The 23256-nt window shown below is 42.7% G+C and overlaps 1 protein-coding gene across 2 annotated transcripts in view; it reads right to left on the bottom strand.

Annotated features, from left to right (window-relative positions):
• Osbpl10 (oxysterol binding protein like 10) overlaps positions 1-23256 on the bottom strand; it is a 281475-nt gene that overhangs the window by 172101 nt on the left and 86118 nt on the right. For both annotated transcript variants that reach the window (XM_047531595.1, XM_047531594.1), the window contains exons 2-3: positions 12204-12379; positions 9559-9638 (exon numbers count right to left, since the gene is read on the bottom strand). In XM_047531595.1, the coding sequence (XP_047387551.1) occupies positions 9559-9638; positions 12204-12379 (256 nt within the window). The remainder of the gene's footprint in view (positions 1-9558; positions 9639-12203; positions 12380-23256) is intronic.

Genomic DNA, 23256 nt, shown 5'->3' with positions numbered 1-23256 from the left:
TCATGGAGGAAAAGAAATAGATCCCAAACCAACAGGCAACCCATGCCAAGATTAAAGTTCTGGTCTTCATCTTGGGAAGTCAAGTGGTCATTTGGACCAGGGAGCAACCCAGCTGACAGTCTTCCTTCGCTCTTCTGTCCTTCACAAAAGCAGCATGGGAGATGTTTTCTCCACGGACAGCTCCAGAGGGGTGGTGACCATTTAACAGACCCCAACCACAAGAGAGCATCGAGCTTCAACCTCAGACAAGTAAGAAGTGTGTCCTTTGTGCACAAAGCAACTGGAGAAGTGAGATTCATTAAGATTTTAAGGCCATGCCCCCAGAGAAGATCAGAACTCCCAGTACACAGATAGGAAGAGAAGGGACAGAAGGGGCAAGGAAGTACCACTCAACCTCTTTAAACACATACACATCCATAGTTCAAGAGGAGGATAAACAAGACACTGGTAAATTCCCTTTTTAAAAATCATCAAGTAAAGCTACAGGGAAGCGTTATCAGCTCTGTCCAACAGAACTTCTGATGATGGAAACAATCTATACCTGTGCTGTTCAATACAAAGCCATCAGCCAAATGTGGCTATTGAGCATTGAAATGTGTCTCAGTGCTATTGAAGAACTGAATTTTTAGTTTTGTTTTCATTTGAATTGCCTCACTTGACTAGACATAGCACAGATTTAGAATCTACATTTCATCCTTCTTCCTTACATCTGTTTTTTAGATAAATGGAACAAAGGGAGTTTGGAATCCCCACCTACTGTGTTTTGAAGGTCTGGGTCCCTCCTCCCAAATTCATACGTTGGATCCTCACCCCAAGGTGACAGCATTAGGAGCTGGGGTCTTTGGGAAGAGATTAGGTCATGAGGGTAGAACACTTATGAGATTAGAGCTGTTACAGAAGCAGCTCAGAAAGTTCCCCTGCCCCCTCTACCACAGGAAGACAGAGCAAGATGGCACTGTCCATGAGGAAACGCCCTCACCATGAACCAAATCTGCTGGTGCCTTGACCTAGGAAGACCCGGCCTCCAGAGCTAAAAGAAATCCATTTGTTGTTTCTAAGGTACCCCCAGCCTATGGTGCTTTGTTACAGAAGCCTAAGTGCACTAAGACATTCCATTAATTCTGAATTTTCCAAATTGTTCTGAGAGGCCTCAAATTTGCTTATCATGAGAGAGATATTCAATGTCATTTGTTAGATTACCTCTAAAATTCTGAGAATTCAATCAAGGAGTTATCAGCAGTGCTCTCTCTAGATGAATAAAATCAAGCCAAGTAGAATCAACCTGCACATCTTCATTAGCAAACATTTGGCTACATTTTTGTTCAAGTAGCACCACGAGGCGGGGCCAGCACATGGGAGTAGATGATATCTAAAGTCCCTGGTGACTGTGTGGCTTCAGAGCCCACAGATGCCACTGGGTTAGTCCTGGCAAGCACAAGTTTCCCATTGTGCTGCATCCCAACCAGAGCCGTCTGGCTCACACCCCAGGGCAGCAGAGACTTGGGAAGGCTATAGTTTCTCACCATCAGAAACTGAGGTGGCTGGAAGGAACACCGGAACAGTAGCTCCAATCTCTTCACGCCTCACATTCCACTGCAGATCAAAGGTTCAGTCAGGGGTTGGGGAGATAGCTCAGTTGGTAGAGTGCTTGCCTTGTAAGCACAAGGTCCTGGGTTTGATCCCCAGCACCCAAAAAAAATAAAATAAAGATTTTTTCGATCCCCAGCACCCAAAAAAAAAAAAAAAGAAGGTTCAGTCAGACAAAACTCCCCCCCTGTACATTTACCCCTCACCCCAAGAGGCAACCCTTTCAATTCCCCAGAGGCAATGCACCCATCCCTAGACCTCCCCAGGTAGCTTCTCAGTGTCCCCAAACAGGAGCGTCTGCCCCTGGCAACTCAGCTGTGTCTTCATTCATTCACTCCTATGCACTTAACCCAGCAAGTGGGAACAGAGGTGGGGTGATAGAACATACAGCACTTGGGACAAAAGACATTCAGAGAGCATGTTCTCCCAGGCCAGCCATTCACCAGGCCAGCCCATCACTCTTAAGCATCTGCTCTCACTGTCCAATGCCTCACTGTGCCCTGACTAAGCCCCCTGTGTCACCAGGATGCAGATTCAGACATCATGATAGAAGCAGGGAGGTCTCTTAGGGACTCTATCATGGTGTCAGCTGTCACTGAGAGGTTGTGTAAATGGGAGAGAAGAGCTGCTCCACCTACTCCTGGGGCTGTTCAAACCCCAGTCACCCAGATAAGACAGGGCTCAAAGACCACAAAGCCTCACATGAATTAATATGTAACTATCATTCTAGGGGTTAGAAAAAAAAGGAAAAGCCTTGTGATTTGAGCAGCTTCTGGCATGAATATTTATACATACATTCCCCGAAACTCAGCAGCTTTCACTGCTCGTTCAAGACCTCCTAAGATTTATAATGAATTTAAAATCCTGTATTAGACAATCTTATTCCTCTATGATCAAATTAGCATATAACTTTATTCTAAAATTTGCATTTAAATTTAGAATTGCCTAGCAAGGACAATCAGCCCTAACCATAGGCCCATCTGATCTAACCACAGTGCCTTCAGACTCTTCATATAGATGCAAATTCCCAGGAACTGACTGTCATCCTAGGTGTAGCCATCACTGCTTGCTCTCATAGAGCATAAGGTCAAGTGTGGGAGACAGACAGGAAGCTCATTAGAGCTCAAAGTAGCAAAAGCCAGGATGGAACCCCCCCAGGATGGAACCAGGTCTAGGGCCCTGTGAGCCCAAAGGAAGAATTTCAACTACCATGAGTATTGGAAATGATTTTGGCTATCTTGTATATATCCAAAAATGGGGAAAAAACTGCTATACTTTTCTTGTTGTTAGATGAGTAAAAGAATAAAGACTTCCCTTTATTTCCACAGCTTCCCATCTGGATCCAATCAAGAGCATGTCAAGGAATAAGGGTTGAAAAATGACAAAAGGAAAGAACCACTACCTAACTGGAAGATAAAACCCAATGGAGAGCTGGGGGGTAGCTCAGTGATCTTGCCTAGCATGTGCAAGGCCTTGCATTAAACCCCCAGCACCACAAAAAATAAATAAAAAGCCCACAATGGAGATCCCAGAAATATTCTAAGAAACAGGTTTACACACACACACACGCAAAATACAACAATCCAAACACAACAGGCCTGTGGCCTGAGCCTAGTCTTTCAGTTCATCATCGTGGAGATTTAGAATGCTCATGAAATAAATCTGACTTCTGTGCATACACATGCAGAGAAAAAAGATTAAAACATGGACCTCAAGTGGGTCATGTGTTCTCTTTGAATTTACCTATGGAGAAACATCCAGAAGGATGTACATCCAAATGGTAACATCGGCATCTTTATCTTCTGAGCGTTTTATACTGTGCAGGTTAATAACTTTAAAAAATAATGCTACTGCCAGGCACGGTGGCACAAGCCTGTAATCCCAGTGGCTCAGGAGGCTGAGGCTGAAAAATTGAGAGTTCAAAGCCAGCCTCAGCAAAAGTGAGGTGCTAAACAACTCAGCGAGATCCCATCTCTAAAATACAAAATAGGGCTGGGGATGTGGCTCAGTGGTTGAGCGACCCTGAGTTCAATCCCTAGTACCAAATAAATAAATAATGCCACTTCCATTATGGGAAAAGAAGGCCTTCACAAGCCATCAATGGTGAGTGATAGTGTGCTTCCAGTGGGGACAGGGACTGCCAATCAGAAAGCAGCCAGCTGAGCCAAAAAGGTTAGGAAGCCCTAAGCCCATCAAGACTGGGAAGCATCCCACCCCATCTCACCATAGCTGAGCTGGCTGAAAACCTCCACTTTAAGAGGAGGTGTCACACAGTGATCCTTTGGGACTGAAGGGTCAGAGGAGGTGGCACTAAAGCCCATTAGCATCAAAGCAGACTGAAAAGGGATACTGTAGACACAAGTCACCCCTGGGTGAACACACCTTCCATGTTGAAAAGGAAAAACAAAAGTCAAAGAGGTACTGAAATAAAAAGATAAATGCTGAAAACACAGGAAATTTTAAAATTCCCTTGGTTGATCAGAATTAAAGCCAAGGAAACAAAATCCTCAAAATCTCAGTGTTCCTCCAATGCTCTGTAAGTTGGGTGACTTTTGTTCCCTTTGCCACACTTTTCACACAGGTCAGAAGTAACTTGAAAATAGCACTGTATTCATAAGTGTATCTAGCTTCCCTCCCTACCCCCCAAATATTGACTTCTGTTAATTTTGAATGACTCCCAAGTTCTTGGACAAGACCACTTGAGAGTGATGGGGCCTCTGAAAACAGACACATTACCACAAATGGATTAGCGAGCAGACTTGCTTTTCTGCAGGAGTCTGTCAACGACTAAGAGCAGCCGAGAACCTGAACTTCCAAGAAGCAGCCTTGCTGGAAAAAAAATCTGTGTGCCCCCAAGTTCCCAGCCCCTCGGAACATTCCACATCAGTGATGACTTTTGCTTGCACTGCCTTGCGTGAGCCATAAACCTATGAGATGGCAGAGAGCTGCTGTCACCACTCCAAAGATGGGGAGACAGTATCGGAATACACACCACACAGCTGGCAGAGCAGGGATTAAGAGGTCTTCTCACTCTGAATCCCATGATAGTTCTTCTAAACCACACCATAATCAGAACACAGACATAATCAGAGGACCCAGCTCAAAATTCATTACAACCTGCCCAAAATGCTCACTTTGTATAAGTTTACACACCAGTACACACACCTAAAAATAGTGCAAAAAGTCAGTGTTACTTTTGAGCATCATTACTGGTGCTGAAAATTTTGGAATCAAAATCAGTTTAAGACTGGTGAAGGGTTCCTTTGATTATAAGGAATATTTAAATATTTATAAGACATTTTTAAATAAGATATCCTATCACAGAGCTGTCCCCTCCATAATGTAAGATATAAGGGTCATAGGTGGGGAAGATGTGGACCTTTCTAACCAGCTGCCAAGGAACTAGGATGGGACCGAGTGTGAAGCATCTTGTACTCCTGCCCCTGCTTGGTCACTTATCAGCTCAGCTGGTCTCATCTTCTAACTCAAAAGGGGCAATGCTACCTACCCCACAGGTCCACAGTGATGAGCAATACCATTGTGGATCCAGCTCCCAAACGCAAGGTAGTTACTCCCTTTACTTCTAGCAATAGGCCAGCTCCTGTCCCACCTTCAGAGCTCAAGTTCCCAGAAGACTGTGTCCCAGCCCCACCCCTAGATGAAAACAATAGGACACCTACCCTCACACTGGATACTTCCTAAGTCACCCACACGTTAAATTCTGAGGATGCCCTCATGGCTCTCTCAAAACTCAGCTAATGTGGGGCTCTAGGCTGTTTTTTACACCACGTTAAAAACAGGATATTCTGGGGGTAGGGCTTAGTTCAATGGCAGAATACCTGCCTAGCATGCACAAGGCCTTGGATTCAACCCCCAGTTCCACCAAAAAATAAAATTGTAAAAGCCAAGAGGTTTTGTTTTGTTGATCGTGCTTTCAGGGAAAGTCAGTTTTCTATTCCTCCTAGCAGGCTAATCTCAAAATCTGGCAACCCCAGCTCAAATAACACTAGAAGCCATAGGACAAACCTATTGATATGTAAAAAAAAAAAAAAAAAAAAAATTCTATCCATTCAGAAGCACCACTAAGGGAGAGAAGCAAACGGCAGCCCTAACTGGCATCTGTGAAGTCAGAGCAAGAGCAGGAAACCAGGAGGCCCAAGTTCAAGGCTCAGTTGCACAGTCTCCTTCCTCAGGTGCACATCATAGGGGGCTGGACTAGAGAGCCAGACCTTTAAATTCCAAGTTAGCAACATTTGTTTTTTTAAGGCTAGGAACTGATTTAGAGTTATCCACTTTTGATTTTTCCAAGAAAGAATATTAATAGTAGCACCTACTTGCTAAAATGTAAAAAAAAAAAAAAAAAAACTACCAATAAATATAATTGCATGGATGAAACTCAAAACCATTTTTTGTACATGAAAGTAGTCTGATGTGAAGTCATGAAATTCTATCTCTAGAACATTGTATAAAAAGCAGAACTACAGCCAAGAAGTCAGTCAGTGGTTATAGCTAAGTGGAATAGAGCAGTGGGGGTTGATCATACCAGTTAATGAACAAAATTTGGGGAATGGTGGAATTATGATTACACTACAGAACTGTATACATGTGTCCAAATGTGCTTAGTTTTACACTTGAGTACATTTTATTGATGAGTAAGGTATCTTAACCTGAATTTTTAAAGATAATCAATAATCTACATCTTCTGCACTAAATTTACATATATATATGCATATATATATAAATCTTCCAATTTTTCAATTCCTGAAAAAGGATAGTCTAATATGAAATACAGGTGGCTTTGGGAATAATTCCCTCCTTTTTCTCATTTCATTTCTGAATTGAGGGAACCCTTGCCAGAGAGTGACAAGTGGGTTTCAGACAGTTGGAGTGGTCATCTTCTTTTATTTTTAGTTGTCAATGGATATTTAGTTATATGTGGTGCCGAGAATCAAACCTCACGCATGCCAGACAAGCGCTCTACCGGCAAGCCACAACCACAGCCCCTGGAGTGGTCATCTTAAAAGCCTTTTTCAGCTCCCAAGTACTGGTTATCCTACATTGCTCACTAAAATGAGTTGGAATGACATGCCTAATGTTTGTTCCAAGGAACACCCCATTTTAAGTGAAAAGTCTTTAAAAGAAATTCCTAGCTGCTATAGGGAGAGTATTCTGTTCTCTACTGGGGAGAAATCTTATTACTCTAGAGAAAATGAAGAAACAGGGAGAAGATGACTTAGGATATATTCCTAATTCTAGGATAATTAAGCAGTGATCCTACAGTTATCTGGGTGTCACACTCTACTTTAAGACCAAATTCATTTCACTACTAATTTCTGCTGAAGCAGCCTTGACTTCACCTCCGATTCTCCAGTTAGACCTGTAGAATTCCTAAATATCCAAATTATTATTTATTTTGTTTCTATTAAATCAATTAGAACTTCTGAAGCTGACCGGAGAATATATCAAGAAATCACATTCTCCTCCAGAGAATCTTTATTTTCTTCTTTGTCACCACCATAAGGATGCTGCCACTTTTCCCTTCTCTTCAGTGATTCATTAGAATAGCAATGCACTTAAAGTTGGTTCCTCTACCTTACTTCCTACTCCCAAAGCGAATTCAAGATGCATCAATGATTTAAACATGATGTAACTGTAAACTCTCCAAGAAAACACTCAAGAACATTTTCTTAATTTTGGGAGAAGCCCTTACTAGCCATGATGCAAAACCAGGAGCCCAAAATGAAAATATACATAAACTTGACCACAAAAATTAAATGCTCTAGCCAGGTATGGCGACACAGGCCTGTAATCCCAGCAGCTCGAGAAGCCAAGGCAGGAGGATCCCGTAGTTCAAGGATAGCCTCAGGAACTGAGCGTGATGCCCCAAGCAATTTAGTTAGACTCCATCTCAAAATAAAAAAGTAAGAAGGGCTGGGGATGTGGCTCACTGATTAAGCACCCCTGGATTCAGTCCCTGGTACAGAAAAATGTTAATGCTTTAACTTAGCAAAAAAATTTTACTAAAAATACCAGCAACCTAATAGGTAAAAATACAAATGATAAGCAAATGTCCTTCATAAACAAAGAACTTCTGCAAATGAAGAGAAAATGAACTCATAGATAAACAAGTGAAGGATATAAACTGGCAGTTCATAAAAGAAACACATGGGCTGGGGGTGTAGCTCAGCTGTAGAGCATGAGGCCCCAGGTTCAATATTATAAGTGGCCAATAAACTTCGAAGACATACTCAGCCCCAGGCACAATTTTAGAAATTAAAGTGGAAATAATGGGGTATCTACTTTTGATCTGTGAGAATATCAAAAACTGTTAATACTCAAGGTTAATGAGGGGGAAACACACCCCTCAGAATTGGTGGGAATACAAATGAAGGCAACCTTTTTAGAAGACAATTTAGCAACAACTATGAAAACTCAAAAGATACATATTCCATGATCCTGCAATTATGCTGATATAAATTCATCCTCCAGATATACAATCTACAGGAACAAAAATATGTATAATGAAGCTGTTACAGCATTAGGTTTAACAGAAAGGAAACAACCCCAGATGTCCATTAGAATACTTCAGCACTAACATCCATTCCTTAGAGCACCCTCCAGTTATCCTGAAAAGATGGAAGTAGATCCATGTCTAAGATGGAAAGAGTTCCACTATGAGTAAAATTAACCAAAATGAGACCAGTATGCATCATATGATCCCATTCATGGGAAAGTTTGATGCAAATTCAGGCATTAGACACACACCAATCCATACTAACATTTGCCTAAATTTACTAGAATGACCACAGTAACAAGAGTAACTGCTTCTAATGAGCGTATCTGGCAATGGGTGGGGTAAGTCCTTTTTAATTTTGTCCTCTTCTGTCTTATGAAGCAGATGTGAAAGGAAACAAACTGCTTAGGTATGAATAAAATACTGACGAAATGTCCAAAGCTCCTACCATAATTCCTGGAAAATAACCAAGGAGAAAGTGGGGAAAGCCTTAGGAGAAGGGTCCTGCCCATACCTACTGAAGATCAAGCTTGGGGGCAGTCAGAAGGTACAATACAGGTAAGTGCACCTGTGGAAAGAAAGGTAGGAAAAGGGGCTGGCTATCCCTTTTCCCACCACCACCCCAACCCACAGACACAACACTGTGAAGAATTCATTTCAGGCTATATTTGGAGGCAGATAGCAAGGTATAACTAAGACATTTCACAGGGTGCTGAGCAGGTTGGTTACAGTGTATGGAAACATCAGAAGTTTGAAATGCACGTCTGCCTACCAGGTACACAGAATACAGAAAAAGACTAACTGGATAAAATCATTAAATTTGAACTAATGATATAAAAGGGGTAGTCCTGAGTACTAATTTTAATGAATATTTCTCTGGATAAGTGTGTTTTTCAATGATTTCCTGCATTTTCATGATTGGACATTCTCTGCAATAACCCACGAAAATGCCCACGCATCTGACACACTTTCACAAGATCCCGAGAAAATATATCTTACTTGGATGCCAAATTACCCAAGAGCAATTTTATACACTCAGAATGCAGAAGCTTCTTGCAGAGAACATAATCCATCTGAGGTCTCGGTTTTATTTAAGGCTCAGTAACAACAACTAGTCTTCACGGACTGTAAATCTGACTGTCTCCACAGTGAAATCATCCACTCGAGCTTCTCAATGGGCCAATTAACAGCTGCCTAAATTGACAACAGGAGCAATAAACGTATCTTTCCAGGATCAGCACCCGTAGCATCTAAATACTTATGTATTCTACCTACAAGAAAATCCTATTTCTTTTTACCTGGCTTTCAATTTAGAAGTGGCAGGACAAATATGAATGCCATTACTGTGAATAACTTTAAAGATAACATGAAAACCACCTCCCCCAAAGAAAACCAACAGGGCTGAAAGGAGCCATCCAGGTGCTCAGGAGCCTCCATCCTGACCCACAGTTACTCACCTTCGAATTTGTTTCCATGTGGTATTTGGCACAAGCTCGAAGCTGAGTCACCCAGAACTGCTTTTCTTTTGCATCAGCAGCTAAAATAGAGAAAATAGATAAAGCAATGTGTGCAGAGACCACCCAACTCATTTCTAAGAGGGTGGGGGGCCTGGCAAGTGAGAGGCGGGGAGGAGAAAGCAGGGGAAAGTGACTTCAAATCAGTGCTCTGAAGCAGGACCAAGAACCAAATTGCACCATATCGATAGCCACAGAAAATTCACACTTGAACCCAACTAAAAACATATTCTGAAATACCTGTTATATGAACAAGTTTGCCATTTTTTTAACCCCCTCTGTAAAAGTAATTTCTCCTTCTTTTTAAAAGACTGCTGGGAAGGGGATACAGCATTATTTTTAAATGTCTCTATGTGGGGCTAATATGAGCAAAGTACAGTTCTTCAGGGCCTTTTGTGATCCAGTCATACTGTGGAGTCAAGAGCATTTACAAAATGAGCACTAGGGTGAATTACTATTATAACATGTGCTCTCAAGGATTCATGTGATTGGACAGAACAAGACACCAGATGCTACCACTGAGATTCTTGAATTTCCCCCAAAGGGACATTAATGCACAACTCAACTACATATTCTTCCAACTACGCCCCATCTCTTAAATAATATATAAAATTATTCTTAAATATCATGGGCATATAATGAGTTCTAATAAAATATAAATCAATTTGACTGCACAAATTAACTGCATAAATATTGTCATATTCATAGTTGTTGACTATGCAAAAAAAAATGATTCCTGTGGAAATTATACTCATTTATAAAAATGAGCCTGAGCATCATCCGTCAATCAAACCAGACTTCAGGTTGAACTTTCAGGTAAGGAAATCGAGTTACAAAGTGGGAAAATCTTTGGCTTGGTCCCACATATGGGATGGTGATGGCCGTCAGTCTGGAGACCTTTGGCACATATAGGATAAGCAACATAAGACCAGGTGAAATTAACTCCCAAAGACAAAGGAGGTATGACAAAGGCTTAGCATTGAAAATATTCCCAAAAGCTCATGATGTAGTGATCCCATTTCGCTACAGGTGGAGGAGATGTGAAATGAAAAAATGAACAGCTGGAACCTTCTGGAATGGGCCCATGATAAGCCATAAACATGCAGAAATTTATCCTGCCCCTTTGTAGTCAAGTTTTAGCTAAATGTAGTGCTCTGTGACAATTCCATGCAGATAATAAAACTTTTATGTTTGCTATTAAAATTGCCCTTAAAAAAATTAGAGTTTAATAATCCACAGAATATTAGCAACTCAATGGCAAAACGAGATGGCTCAATTGTCGAATTAGTTGGAATTTTCTTTTGTGTGGGTTTGTGTCATTCCATAAACCACAGGCGGGGTGGGGGAAGTGCCATTAAGTTTTTCACCTGATATTGTTTCTGCTCTGACAATTTATTAAGCAATAAACGGCAAAGCGAAGCCAAGGACCATATAAATCTAGCCAGCTGGAATGCACGCTGCATGAATCTCTAAAGAGAGCATGAATCTTAGCACGTTTTCAAAAACCCAAAAAACTTTCTTCAACTACAGGCATTTTTATTTCATAGGCTTTTGGATTGTTTTATAGATACTGAAATAGAATTTATATAGAGATAATAAAGAAACATTAGCTTATTTCATCTCTTGGGTAGTAAAGCCTAGAAGTAGAAAACTAGACCAAGAGGTGGAGATTCCAGGCTGGCTTTGCAGAGGTGAAAAACTGTCACAGTCAAGGACAGATGAAAAGGGGCTGTTTCTTGGTAGCTCTTATTTAGGTGACGAAAAATGTTAAAGAAGGCAGACTGATCAGCGGCCCCCATACCTAATACATCCTGCCCTTCATGGGCCTTAATAAATCACACTGCCTGTGCATGCATTTGGATTTCTGCTTTGTTATTTTATTAGAAGAAAACTGACAGGAGAATCATAGCAATGCAACCCTAACAGAATCCTGGTAGAAAGGCCAGGCAATCAAATTACACTGCTGCAATCAAGTCTGGCATTTCTGCGATGGATGTGCCTCAAGGCAGAGCTCGACTCCCTGGACAGTCATGCTCGTTTCTGAGGATACCCAGCAAACATCAGTCTTCAGGAGGCAAAGAGCAGGCGAAAAAGCGCACGAAGGGAAATTAAATTAACACCAGCAGGCTCTACTGCTACTGTGGATTGAATAAAACTTGAATAAAGGGCCCTTTACCAAGAGAAGTTTCGAGAGAAACTTTGCGGGGACAACATTCTAGCCCTTAAAGGGCTGGTTTTGTCCTTACAGCACAGCCCACAGAGGGCACTGGAGTGAAGATTCATACTATTAGGGCAAAGAAAATAGACAGTGAGCAAATACTAAGTCTTCAGCAGTCCCAAGCCTCTGCCCCCTCTGCAAACACCACCTTTGCTTTGTCCTCAATTCCTCAATTACAACAAGCAATTCCTAAGGTCAGCTCCACCTCCCTAGCCCAGGGGTAAGAAAGGCAGTAACTGTCAGAGTCCTCCAAACCCAATAAATCATTAAAGGTGGTTTTAAAAAAATAATAAAAGCCATCACACCACAACAACTATAAAGTAACCCCCAGGCCCTGAATGAAAAGTCACTAGAAGGACGAAGGACGTACCTCTCAGTTTATACATCTCTCCATTAGCAGAGTACACGACCATCATGTGGGGAGCCTCATCGCTCAGGGACACTATGGCTCCAGATAGAGACAGGGCTCCTCGAGGCTTCTGGTGCTTGCTTTGTTCATTCACAAAATACTGCAGGATGCCAGCCTCAAAATCCAGCACAAAGTACCTGCAGAGAAACCACAGTGCATCATTTTTCTCCCCTAGCCTATTCTACACAGCGGGGATGGGGAGGGGGCAGCAATCTCTGAAATTCACATCAAGGCTCCAAATTCATGAAGCTGTAGACCAAAACTTTCTCCCAGGGCCCCACAGGAATCAACCCAAATAGGCAGAGAGCATTGGATTCTTACGTCCATGTCAGAATGGACCTTGTAATAGGCTCCAGTGGGCCAGGTTCATTCAGAACATGGTACAACCCCCGCCGCTTCACCTGGTGCTTGGATACCACATTAAACCTCTGAATGGCAAAGACTAGCAGTAGCACTGCAACACAGTCTCTCAAGAGACGCCCCATGTGACTTCACAGGAACACCTGGAATTCAGAGGCCCCAAGAGCAGTGGTTTTATACCCAGGAAGCAGCAGCAAGCTGGGCCTCCACTTCCAACAAGCAGTGAGGGGATCAGGAGGAACCTGAGTACCTGGCATCTGGCAGGTTACTGGAGGTGCTTCTGCAACCACCTGCACACACTTCAGGCCCTCCTATATATTCCTTGTAGAAAAAAAAGGGCAGAACATCCCTGGTAAGAGGACAATTGCAAATTGCCCAAGTCATACAGCAAATCTTTGAAGTCAAATATCTGATCTAAGGATTATTCTCTCAAGCCACGCATAATAGTGCACACCTGTAATCCCAGTGGCTCGGGAGGCCGAGGCAGGAGGATTGCGAGTTCAAAGCCAGCCTCAGCAACTTAGCAAGGCCCTAAGCAACTCAGATAGACCCTGTTTCTAAAAATATAAAAAAGGGCTAGGGATGTGGCTCAGGGTTGAGTGTCCCCGACAGTACCAACATTAAAAAAAAAAAAAATTGTTCTATAGAGTTGTCACCTGCTAAGTAGTTAAGACAACTTCCCCTTCTCCACCAACATGGAAATGTCTTCAACTGGGACTCTAAATCTCCCTGCAGCTGTGCAGGGACCCAGCACAGTCCCTGCTGGCTTTTCTCCCTCTCCCCTTCTGCTCCATCCACACTGGCCTTTTCTCTCTTCCCTCATCCCCCAAGACCTCTGCATATGCAGTTCCTCCTATCTGGAGCAGTTACTTAAAGTGTGGCCAACATTTTGCTGGTCCATACCAACCGATTCTAGTGTACAACAGCTTTTTGAAACTTCCTGCATGTGGCTTTGTTTCCACATTCAACAGTATCATCAGTTGAACGGGTCTCTAACCAGTTGAGATGATGTCAAATGCATGGCACTACCTACTAGTCACGAGGCATTCATAATGCCTAGGGGAAGAGCAGGTCTTCACCACAGGCAGGTTGAGAAACACCTGCCCAGAATGTGCTTCCCCTTCCTCCAGTATGTTCCCTCCCTTTTCTTTCCATGCTAACCTTGAGCAAATCAAACATCCCTCTTCATAGCACCCTGAAATTCTGGCCAAGGTGGACGTCTACATTTGTGATCTGATTCAACGTCTAGCATCTGTGTCCCTGCCCCCGCCCCAGTGTCCAGCATGGTACCTGACTTCACTGCATTCAATTGCCACTTGTTAAAGAAATGAATAAAGAAACTTACTGAATTCCACATGCACCATATATCTGGGCCATTCAATGACCTCAGAGACACTGAACAATACTTCACATTTGAGGGACACATGGTGATACTTCACAGGTCAGATCCTATCCATGCTAATTCCAGTAGTTCTCAGTTTCAGTATCAGATTGCACTACATTCTTTTGACCACATCCTGTCTTTGCAAAAAGTTTCAGCAGATGCTGCAATTAAAAAAAAAAAAACCCAACACTGGGGCTGGTGTGCAGTTCAGTGGTAGAGCATGCACCTTACATGCATGAAGCCCTGGGCTCAATACTCAGCACACACACACAAAAAAATTAATGTAGAAGAGAGCAGTGATGTCCAATATAATTCCAAGGTCTGAGCAGCTACACAGTGCCTACTGGTGGACACATTCCATTAATAAGTAATCACAGCTAAGAAAGGAAAATAGTTTTTCTCCCTTATTTTTCAAAGAGCTACCAAGTTAATAGGGCATAAATTTGGATGGGGTTGTTTTGCACTAACCACTTTATAAGTGAAACAGATTTCTTTTAACCTAGAAGTATCACCAACTAAGAAAGCTTACAAACCTCCCACCTCATTTATTCTGATCACAACTAAAAGACATTGTCTCCATTTTACAGATGCTCCAAGAGGCAAAGGAACTTGAAATCCAAAACCAGCTCATCCGCATCCAACGTCAGGACTTAGCCTGACTTGATCTCACTCCCCATTTTTCTCCCCAGTACCTCTCCAGCATCTACTTATGTCCTTCATTCCCCAATCTTCCTGCTCCAACACAGCTAACAACACCGAAAGCCCCTGTGCCTGGCAGCAGAGGCCTTTCCTCACCCTCCTGCTCTCCTGAAGCAAGGAGCAGCCGCCTCCTGAGCCCATGCCCACCCGGACCTCAATCCTACAAAGCTTCTAGTCTTCTTAGCAATCTTCCATCTCTAAATATTTTTAATATTCTGGATGGCCTGGCCAAGACTATTAATCTATTTCACTTCTCACCCTCCCTCCCATCTCTCATGTCACTATAATAAAGACACTTCTGGTTCTTACAATCAACATGTATAAATCAAAACATAAAAGTGTATCATGGGGCTGGGGTTGTGGCTCAATGGCAGAGTACTTGCCTGGCATGTGTAAGGCCTTGGGTTCCATTCGCAGCACCACATAGAAAAGATTCATTGACAACTAAATATTTTTTAAAAATGAATCACAGGGCTGGGGTTGTGGCTCAGCAGTACAGTACTTGCCTCAAGTGCCTGGGGCACTGTGTTCGATCCTCAGCACCACATAAATAAATCAAATAAAGATATTATCTCCATTTATAACTAAAATATTTTTAAATGTATCATAAAACAGGACTATTTAAAGTATGATCCCTAGCCCCACAGCAGCATCACCACTGGGGAGCTTGTCAGAAATGGAAGCTGAGGCCACACTCAAAACCTGCTCAATCACAAACGCTGGGAGGCGGTGCGCTACCAAGCTTCCAGGTAATTCTGATGTAAGTAAAGTTTGAGAAGCACTGGCCAGAACTAATCCCTTTTTCTTCTTAGAGTGGACGTAGATGAAATGCTCCAGAACTTCCTTGCAGTGAGGGTGTGGCTGTTTGAGCTTTAGCCAACAGAATGCAAGCAGAAGCAACACAGGGCTGGTCCATAAAACCCCTCGCAATTCTAGTTTCACGTCTTTCTACTTGAAATTTGCTTCTGTTCTTTCACATGGAGTGAAGACCAAACTCCAATGACAGATGAACCAGGTCAATTCCTGAACTGCCAACGGTCAGGGTAAGTGCTGACATGCCTCTCTAGGAGGAAATGCTTTCAAGTTGACCTGTCGTTAATGTCACCATGACCAAGCCTGTGTAGACAAGTCACAGCATTACCGACGATACCTAAAAGCACAGGAACTACGGCACATTATCTAGCCCCCCAACACTGGGACAGAGCCATAGCATTCGCACAAATGGGTGCTGCTCTTAACACTGGAGGAAGTAGAAAGAAGGGGATGTGTGTTCAAGGAAACACAGGACCGACCTGCTCTCAACTGCCTCAATTTTTCTCTGCACTGTGCCACTGATGGCAATGGAGAGACAATCTCTTTCTGCTTCCTCCTGCTATGGACCCCACTACGGAAGCCTGGCAGCTTGCCAAGCACATCCTGCACAAACGAGCAACTGTATTTGCAAAGGATATCTTTCAGAAGCTGGTTTGAAGAAGTGAACTGAATGCCGTTTTATTTTTTCAGTAAGGATGGCAGAATAACCAATTGATGTCACATTATGCAGGATATGGGGACACATTAATGAATTTTCACATTACCCATTTCAAACTGGCATCTTAATTCTAACCTCCTGCCTCAGATGGGAGGAGGGATTGTTTCCACTACTTCCTAAAATAGTTTAGATGCAAATGCACAAATCTGAATCATGCATCCTAAGGAAGGTCATCAATAAATGTACTGCTAAACACACTTAAAAATTTCATCACATTTGGAGAAAAGCATGGGATCCTGTCTGATTAAGAAATGCAACATGCTAAACAAAGTGTGCTAATGCAACATGCTAAACAAAGTGCTCTTTCAGTGCAGCCTTTGAAACTTAAGTCAGCTCTGGTCACATACAGGTAAGAACTGCCCAGGCGGCATTCAAAAGGGCAACTCCTGTTGGTTTGTGTCCCCTGGGAGGAAATAAATTAAATCTGGCTTCCCACGGGATCGTGGCTCTGTCTGCTTCTGCTGTTTGGAGCCTGCAGCAATATCTAAAAATCACAGCTTTCATTCTCAATAGGACAGTTAACCATATTTCTGGATTAGGCTTCATTAAACCAAGTGAAACTGCTAGATAAAATCCAAGAACAATCTTAAAGGCCTTCCCATCTAGAGGGAGGAGTAAGGCAAACTTGCAGGTTCCGTTATCTTTTTAAATTAGTATCTTTGAGCTGTAGTGTGCAACTTGACTCCTGTGTAGGTGAACTGAATTGTGTGCAGAGCTTTTTTGTTATAGTAAATGAAAACAAATCAAACAATGTGCTGGGTAAGAAAGAGAAAGAGGGATGGAGTCAAACCCATGAATAAACTGTCACAGTTTGGCTCTGCAAGTCCCAGATGTTGAGGACCTGGTCTCCAGCTGGTGATGCTATGGGAAGGTGAAGGAAATGTCAGGAGGTGGGGCCTAGCTGGAAGAGGTGGGTCACTGGGATGTGTCTTTAAAGGTCTATTTTGACACTGGCCCCTAACTCTGTTTCTCTGCATCCTGGCTTCCATGAGTCAAGTGGGTTTCTCTGCCATGACCTTCTACCATGATATTCCACGTTGCCATAGCCTAAGAGCAATGGAATCAACTGACCACAGACTGCAACTTCTAAAACCATGAGTCAAATAAAATCTTTTCTCCTTGAAGTTGTTTTTCTCAGGTATATTGTCACAGTAACCTAAAGCTGACTAATAGAGAAAGTCACTTTAATTCTTATCAAACCAGTCTCTTGGAGGCACCCCCTGTCTAATTCCAAGCTGGGAGATTTGGCAGTGGGAAGGACACTTCCTGGGAAGGGCTCAAGAAAAGTCACTACATACTAATATCCTTTAACAAATTCTGTTGCTTTCCAAAGAAATGCAAGTGCACACACAAGCACTAATATACATTCACATTTACACAGGTGCACTCTCACCAGAACCCAAACATATACTCATACATGCAACTACTAGCACACACTCACAAACCAGTTCCTGCACACTCATGTATCCACTCATACAGTCACGCTCACTTGCACATGCCCTGGCTCACCAACTCCCACACAGCACAGCACCTACTCCTGGGGCTTTCCTGGTCAGGCATCTCTCAAGGGTCATCTGTCTACACCAGTGGCCCTATTATTCCCCCCACCCCATCTGCCTGACACAGTTTCATTACAGGTCTAAACATTGGCAAAAAACGTGCACTTTTACTTTGGTGGGGAGTGGGCCAGGGCCAACAGTCACCCACCAAACCCCAGGTTCCCCAGCACTCATCTGTGACCAGGTGTTTCTAGCACTGCCACCACCATCCCCCAAACACGGAGACGGAGGGTCCAACACACTCCAGAGAAATGTCAAGGAGAAGGATGTGCATGGCAGTGAGTCAGCTGCTCATTAATGCTGACAGGCAGGAGTTACAGCCAAAATACAGGAAAATTACAGAGTAAAACAAGCAGAGAAGAAAACCTTCCTTTGAAGGATTGTTTGACAGGCTGGTCTTCACACACGGTGAAATCATTTCATCTAAGTTCAAAAGTGAAACTTAAAATAAGAGTAAAGGGCCCAAGAAGTAAAGCCAGGGGCTTGTCCTTGGTGTCCCATCAGACTGTCTCTCAGTCACATTGCTGTTCTTCCCAAGAGGGTCCCGGACTCCTAGTTCTTGCGAGGACCAGGCCCTCATCTCCACACCAGATGCCAGGGCCAACCCACTGAGCCCTGGATCAGACGAGCCCAGGTCCCCCACATGAAAGAGGACAACTACCAAGTCCCTGGTTGGCCACAGCCCATGGTCACCACTGATGCACCTGCCTCACCTTCCCCAGGGACCCCATCTGAGAAGCACCTGCTCCAAACTGCTGGACTGCATGAACAGGGTCTGAGCTCTGATGCCCACATCCCACCTTGCCCTAACCAATGGCAAGAGCAACTTTGTTCTTCCGCTTACAACCACTCTCCACGTGAGGCTATTTACTACCAGACTCTTCCAGATCCAGGTCCACACCCCCACCAACACCCCAAAATAGCAGAGACTCGACCCCTTTGGCATCCCCCCCCAACCCTCCGCACACAGCTAGAAGGAGTTGCTCTTTCTGGCAGGGCATGCACTGTGTTTCAGTAGCCTACCAATTCCCTCTGCACACAAATGCAGCATCAATTCTCAGATCTAGAAGCACCAAGTAAGCCGGAAGCAGTGGCGCACACCTGTTATCCCAGCAGCTCTGGAGTTGAGGCAGGATTGAGGGTTCAAAGTCAACCCCAGAAACTTAGCAAGGCCCTAAGCGAGATCCTGACTCTAAATAAAATAAAAAGGGCTGGGGATGTGACTCATTGGTTAAGAGCCCCCTGGGTTTAATCGCCAGCACAAAAAAAAAAAAAAACAAACACACCAAGTTTCTAAAACTTCTAATCCACTGTTTTTCAGAAAATAAAATGGGGGAGAAATCAACCAAGGAAAGGGAAGAGACCCAAATTGTGGATTCAGTTTCCCAAGTGTATCTTAAACCTCCAAAATTAATACTATCTGTGGGTGATTGATGGAATTTTGATATCCAGGGATCACAGCATATTAAAATCCTCCAAAACGTGACCGCCTTGGAGCTGCCAGACTCCGTAAGAAGTGTCCACACATCCTCAGGTGGGATCTTGATCCCTCCTCAGGAGGCTGCGTTGGTTATCATGATGTAGGAAAGCAGAATGCACCACCCCAAACTGTGCCCTCACCCAGGGAGCACAAGACCCTACAGAGATCTTGTCACCTTAGAAGAGTTCGCACTCAAAACTCAAAGAGTTTCTAGCTTGGGAGAAAAGGATAAATCTTCCAGAATTTCTTTCATACTGACCAAGTGTTTTGGAGAAGATGTTGGATCTTACAGTCAAGACCTCCCAACAGGTTCCAAGGTAAAGTGCCAAACCTGGGATCCTCCCAACTCTTGGAATTTTTGGCAATGGCTGGAGAAACAGGGTGGCCTTCTCATATCTGAGCTCCCTATCACTGTCACCAGCATGCCCAAAACACTAGGAGGGGGTTCAACACACTCCAGAGGGCCCCAAAACTCATCACCAAGCAGAGGACGAAGACACCCTATTACCTAAGAATTATATGAGACCATGTATGTAGAATATGTCAAAAATACACTGTCACGTATCTAAAAAGATTATAAAGAATTATACAAGAACACAATCCATTCCTACACACTCAGGCATATAGTGCAACAAGATCAATCTCAAACATCATAAAATTGTGATATAAGGTCTTGTCTGGTGCATAACCATTAATGCTCATCCTCAGACATCTTAAAGCTGTAAACTGAACCATTAATAAAAATATTTGGTACTATTTACTGAGTGCCTTTTATGTGCCACGCACTGTGATGCACACGAAAATAATTCATTTATGCTGTGCAGCAGTCCTATAAAATAAATGTGATTATAACCCCTTCCCTACATATGGAAAACTTCAAGCACAGAAAGGTTGATAGCTCAACGAGATCTGAAAGAGTTAATAATGGGGCCTATGTTGACCCAGGCAATCTGACTTCAAAGCCCAGTACTCTAAACTATTCAGATATTTTGTGCTGAGAAAATAGTCGCAGAACTATAAACTCTCAACACAGGGTCAAAAATACACAAAGCAAAAATTGATAGACATATAAACAGAAAATAAAACAATCAATCATTGCAAAGTACCTGACATGTTAATAAAGATTTAAATCTTTAAAAATATCTGAAAACAAACTAATGATAGTTTAAATAATATAGTAAATAATGTCATAGTATGTTTATACTAAAATATTATAGTTTAACAACCCAATTATATATTATAGAATATAAAATTGTTTAATATTAGCATTGGGAGAAAATACTAAGGACTATTTTTTAACTAAGCATGGGCAGGGTACAACAGAACAAAGTATTAAAAATGTTTCTAAATTAAAAAAAATTCTAAAGCAAAAAAATTCCATAAATACAATTTAAAAATAACCAGTGAAGTATACTTTAAAAAATTAAAATGAACTGCCTTCTAAAAAGAGTATTAAAGTTTGGTCCAGCTACTTTGTTTCTGAAATCGAAGCTTGTTTAACACAGTGGATTCGACTCTCCACCCAGGCCTAGAGAATCTTTGTGATTGGGGGAAAAATAAATAGGAATGTCACAACCTTTACCAAGTGATTCAGAAGCCCCCTAAAACAAAATCAGAGCCAAGATAAAACTTGACAGACGATATTGGTTGCTCATTTTGCTTCTGATCTGCCTAGCCTTCCCCTCAATTACTCACTCAACAAACACCTGAGCACACTGGAGCCCATACAATACAGATGAATATATTAGAGTGCTAGCCAACCTCATTTTGTCTTCATATAAAGAGCCAAAGCTCAGCTTTTCTAAATCACCATAGCATAGGCAGGTTTCTCGGTTGTCAGTTTGGAAATACATTTTTGAGAAAGATTTAGTTACAAAATATGGCATGGAGTTCCCTCTCAATAAAATCATCACCTGACCTCATGCAAGCTCTCACCTGAATAGGAGGGCCCATGGCACCAGGAGATTGAGAGCTGCCAGCCCCAGAGTTTGCTGCTTGGGAACCCCTAATAAGGCACCCACAAAAGTCAAAGTGAACTTTCAACAGGAGTTTTTGAGGCACTGCGCTTGGACTTGACCTATAATGAGGTTCAACTTGCTATTAAAGACTAGGAGATTTCATACTGAAACTAAAGACTGAGCCGGAACAAGGATTAATGCAGGTTTTCAGAATGCTGCCTTGTCACTCTCTGAACTATTAACTTGGGTTCCCGGTGCCTGTCAGTGAGAACAGTGTGGTACCCAGAGTACATCCTATCAAGCTGTGTCTTCTTGCTCACAAATCACATCATCGTTCTTGCCACCAACCAGGACAGGAACCTACTTGTGAATCTCCGAGATGGGCCAAGTCCAGATTCAAGTCTTTGTTTTACTATAGGCTTGAAAAAACATCACATCCTTAAACAGATCCCACTACTGGCTTAAGCCCCGGGGTAAAGGTGGATGGGTGCCCCCAGATATCACCCCTGAAGAGGGAAGAGATGGCAAGCCATTCTGGGGAGTCCGGGAGAGCCAGCACGTCAGGAATAGGCCCCATGGCTCAGCTTTTCCCCCAAGCATCCAACAGAGTCAGACTCTGATACTTCACTGTCCCTGGATTCAAGGCGTCCTGATGTTTTCCTGAGGGGTGACGCAGGAGCAGGGAAAGAGATGCCATTTGACAGTCAGCAGCCAGGCTACAGCCTGAAGCTGAGGTTTTTAAACTTAGCCTGCCTCAGCTTCACTTGGAGATTGCTAAAAAAACACCTGGGCTCCTTCACGAGCTTGTCTGATTCAGGAGGTCTGGGTAGAGCACAAGAATTCAAGTTCCCTGTAAGGTCCCAGGTGATTCTGATGCTATTCGTGGGTGTGCACTTTGGAAGTCACTTGAGAAAGAAACATAAAGGTTATCAAAATTAAAACGGAGTCACTTGCATCAGCCCTACCAAAAGAGTGAATGAACCCAAGAGGTTGGTTACGAAGGAAGGGTTTCTGCCTGTGACTGCTGATGGCAGCTAGTACAGAAGACTGCCAGAGCCACCAGCAGGCACAGAGGCCACTGCAGCCTCTTACAAAAAGCACCTCTACAAGGACATCTGCCCAGCAAAGGCTCAGCCTTGGACAGACACCACTCTTGTTATTAATCATTGCAGCCAAGGATTACTGTTTCAGAACATCTGATGTAATTCTCACTTTTGCCTTTGAAACCCTTCCCCTTGCCTCAACCTCCTTGAATACCCACACAGTTTACTATGGCACGGGTATTCTGCAATGCTCTGCCATTCCCAAATACCAGTATTCTTTGGAGAATCTCTGATTACTGCTTCTTTTTTTTCTTTCCTTTTTTTTTTTTTTTAGGTTGACAGTAATTCTCATTTTTGTGACCTTAGGCAAGTTATTTATCCATGCAGGGTCTCAATTTCCACATCTGTAAAAGCTAAAAGCTAGCTAATTCTCTTTTGCGGATCGTTCCACCATCTCTGTTGCCCACAGATCTGCCTGCTTATAAAACAAGAACTTCTAAATGAACCTATTACATTCCTAAGTGCAGACAGTAAATTGGATCTGATGATGATGCTCATATTGCATAATATTAGCAGTTTAGTTAATTTACTACCAGACCAATAAGACAGGACTTCATATGAGAGCCTGCGTTTACTCTTTTTTTGAGGGGTAAATTATTTGGCAGGAACTCATGCTCAGTTCTCAGTGTGGTCAGCTGTACCTAGGTTCTGCAATATGGTAAAGCATTCTGGATAAGTTTATTCACATATGGTTAAAAAGAAGAGAATCCACAAAAGTTTGATAATGCTTTGAAGTAGGTTGTCTCTAGTCCCATAACTAAGTTTTATTTGCAAACATCCCTAATTTGGTGTTTTAAATATAATTTCCTGAGTACCTACTATGTGCCAGATATCACGCTAAGTGCTAAGGATACATGGGAGGGGGACAGACAATATTGACTAAAAACAAAAGCCAAACTCTTAACTGTGATAACACATTACGTAGAATTGCATCAATTAG

The sequence above is a fragment of the Sciurus carolinensis genome, chromosome 17 (genome assembly GCF_902686445.1).
Source record: "Sciurus carolinensis chromosome 17, mSciCar1.2, whole genome shotgun sequence".
Lineage (NCBI taxonomy): Eukaryota > Metazoa > Chordata > Mammalia > Rodentia > Sciuridae > Sciurus > Sciurus carolinensis.
This window is presented reverse-complemented; position numbering and strand designations above follow the sequence as displayed.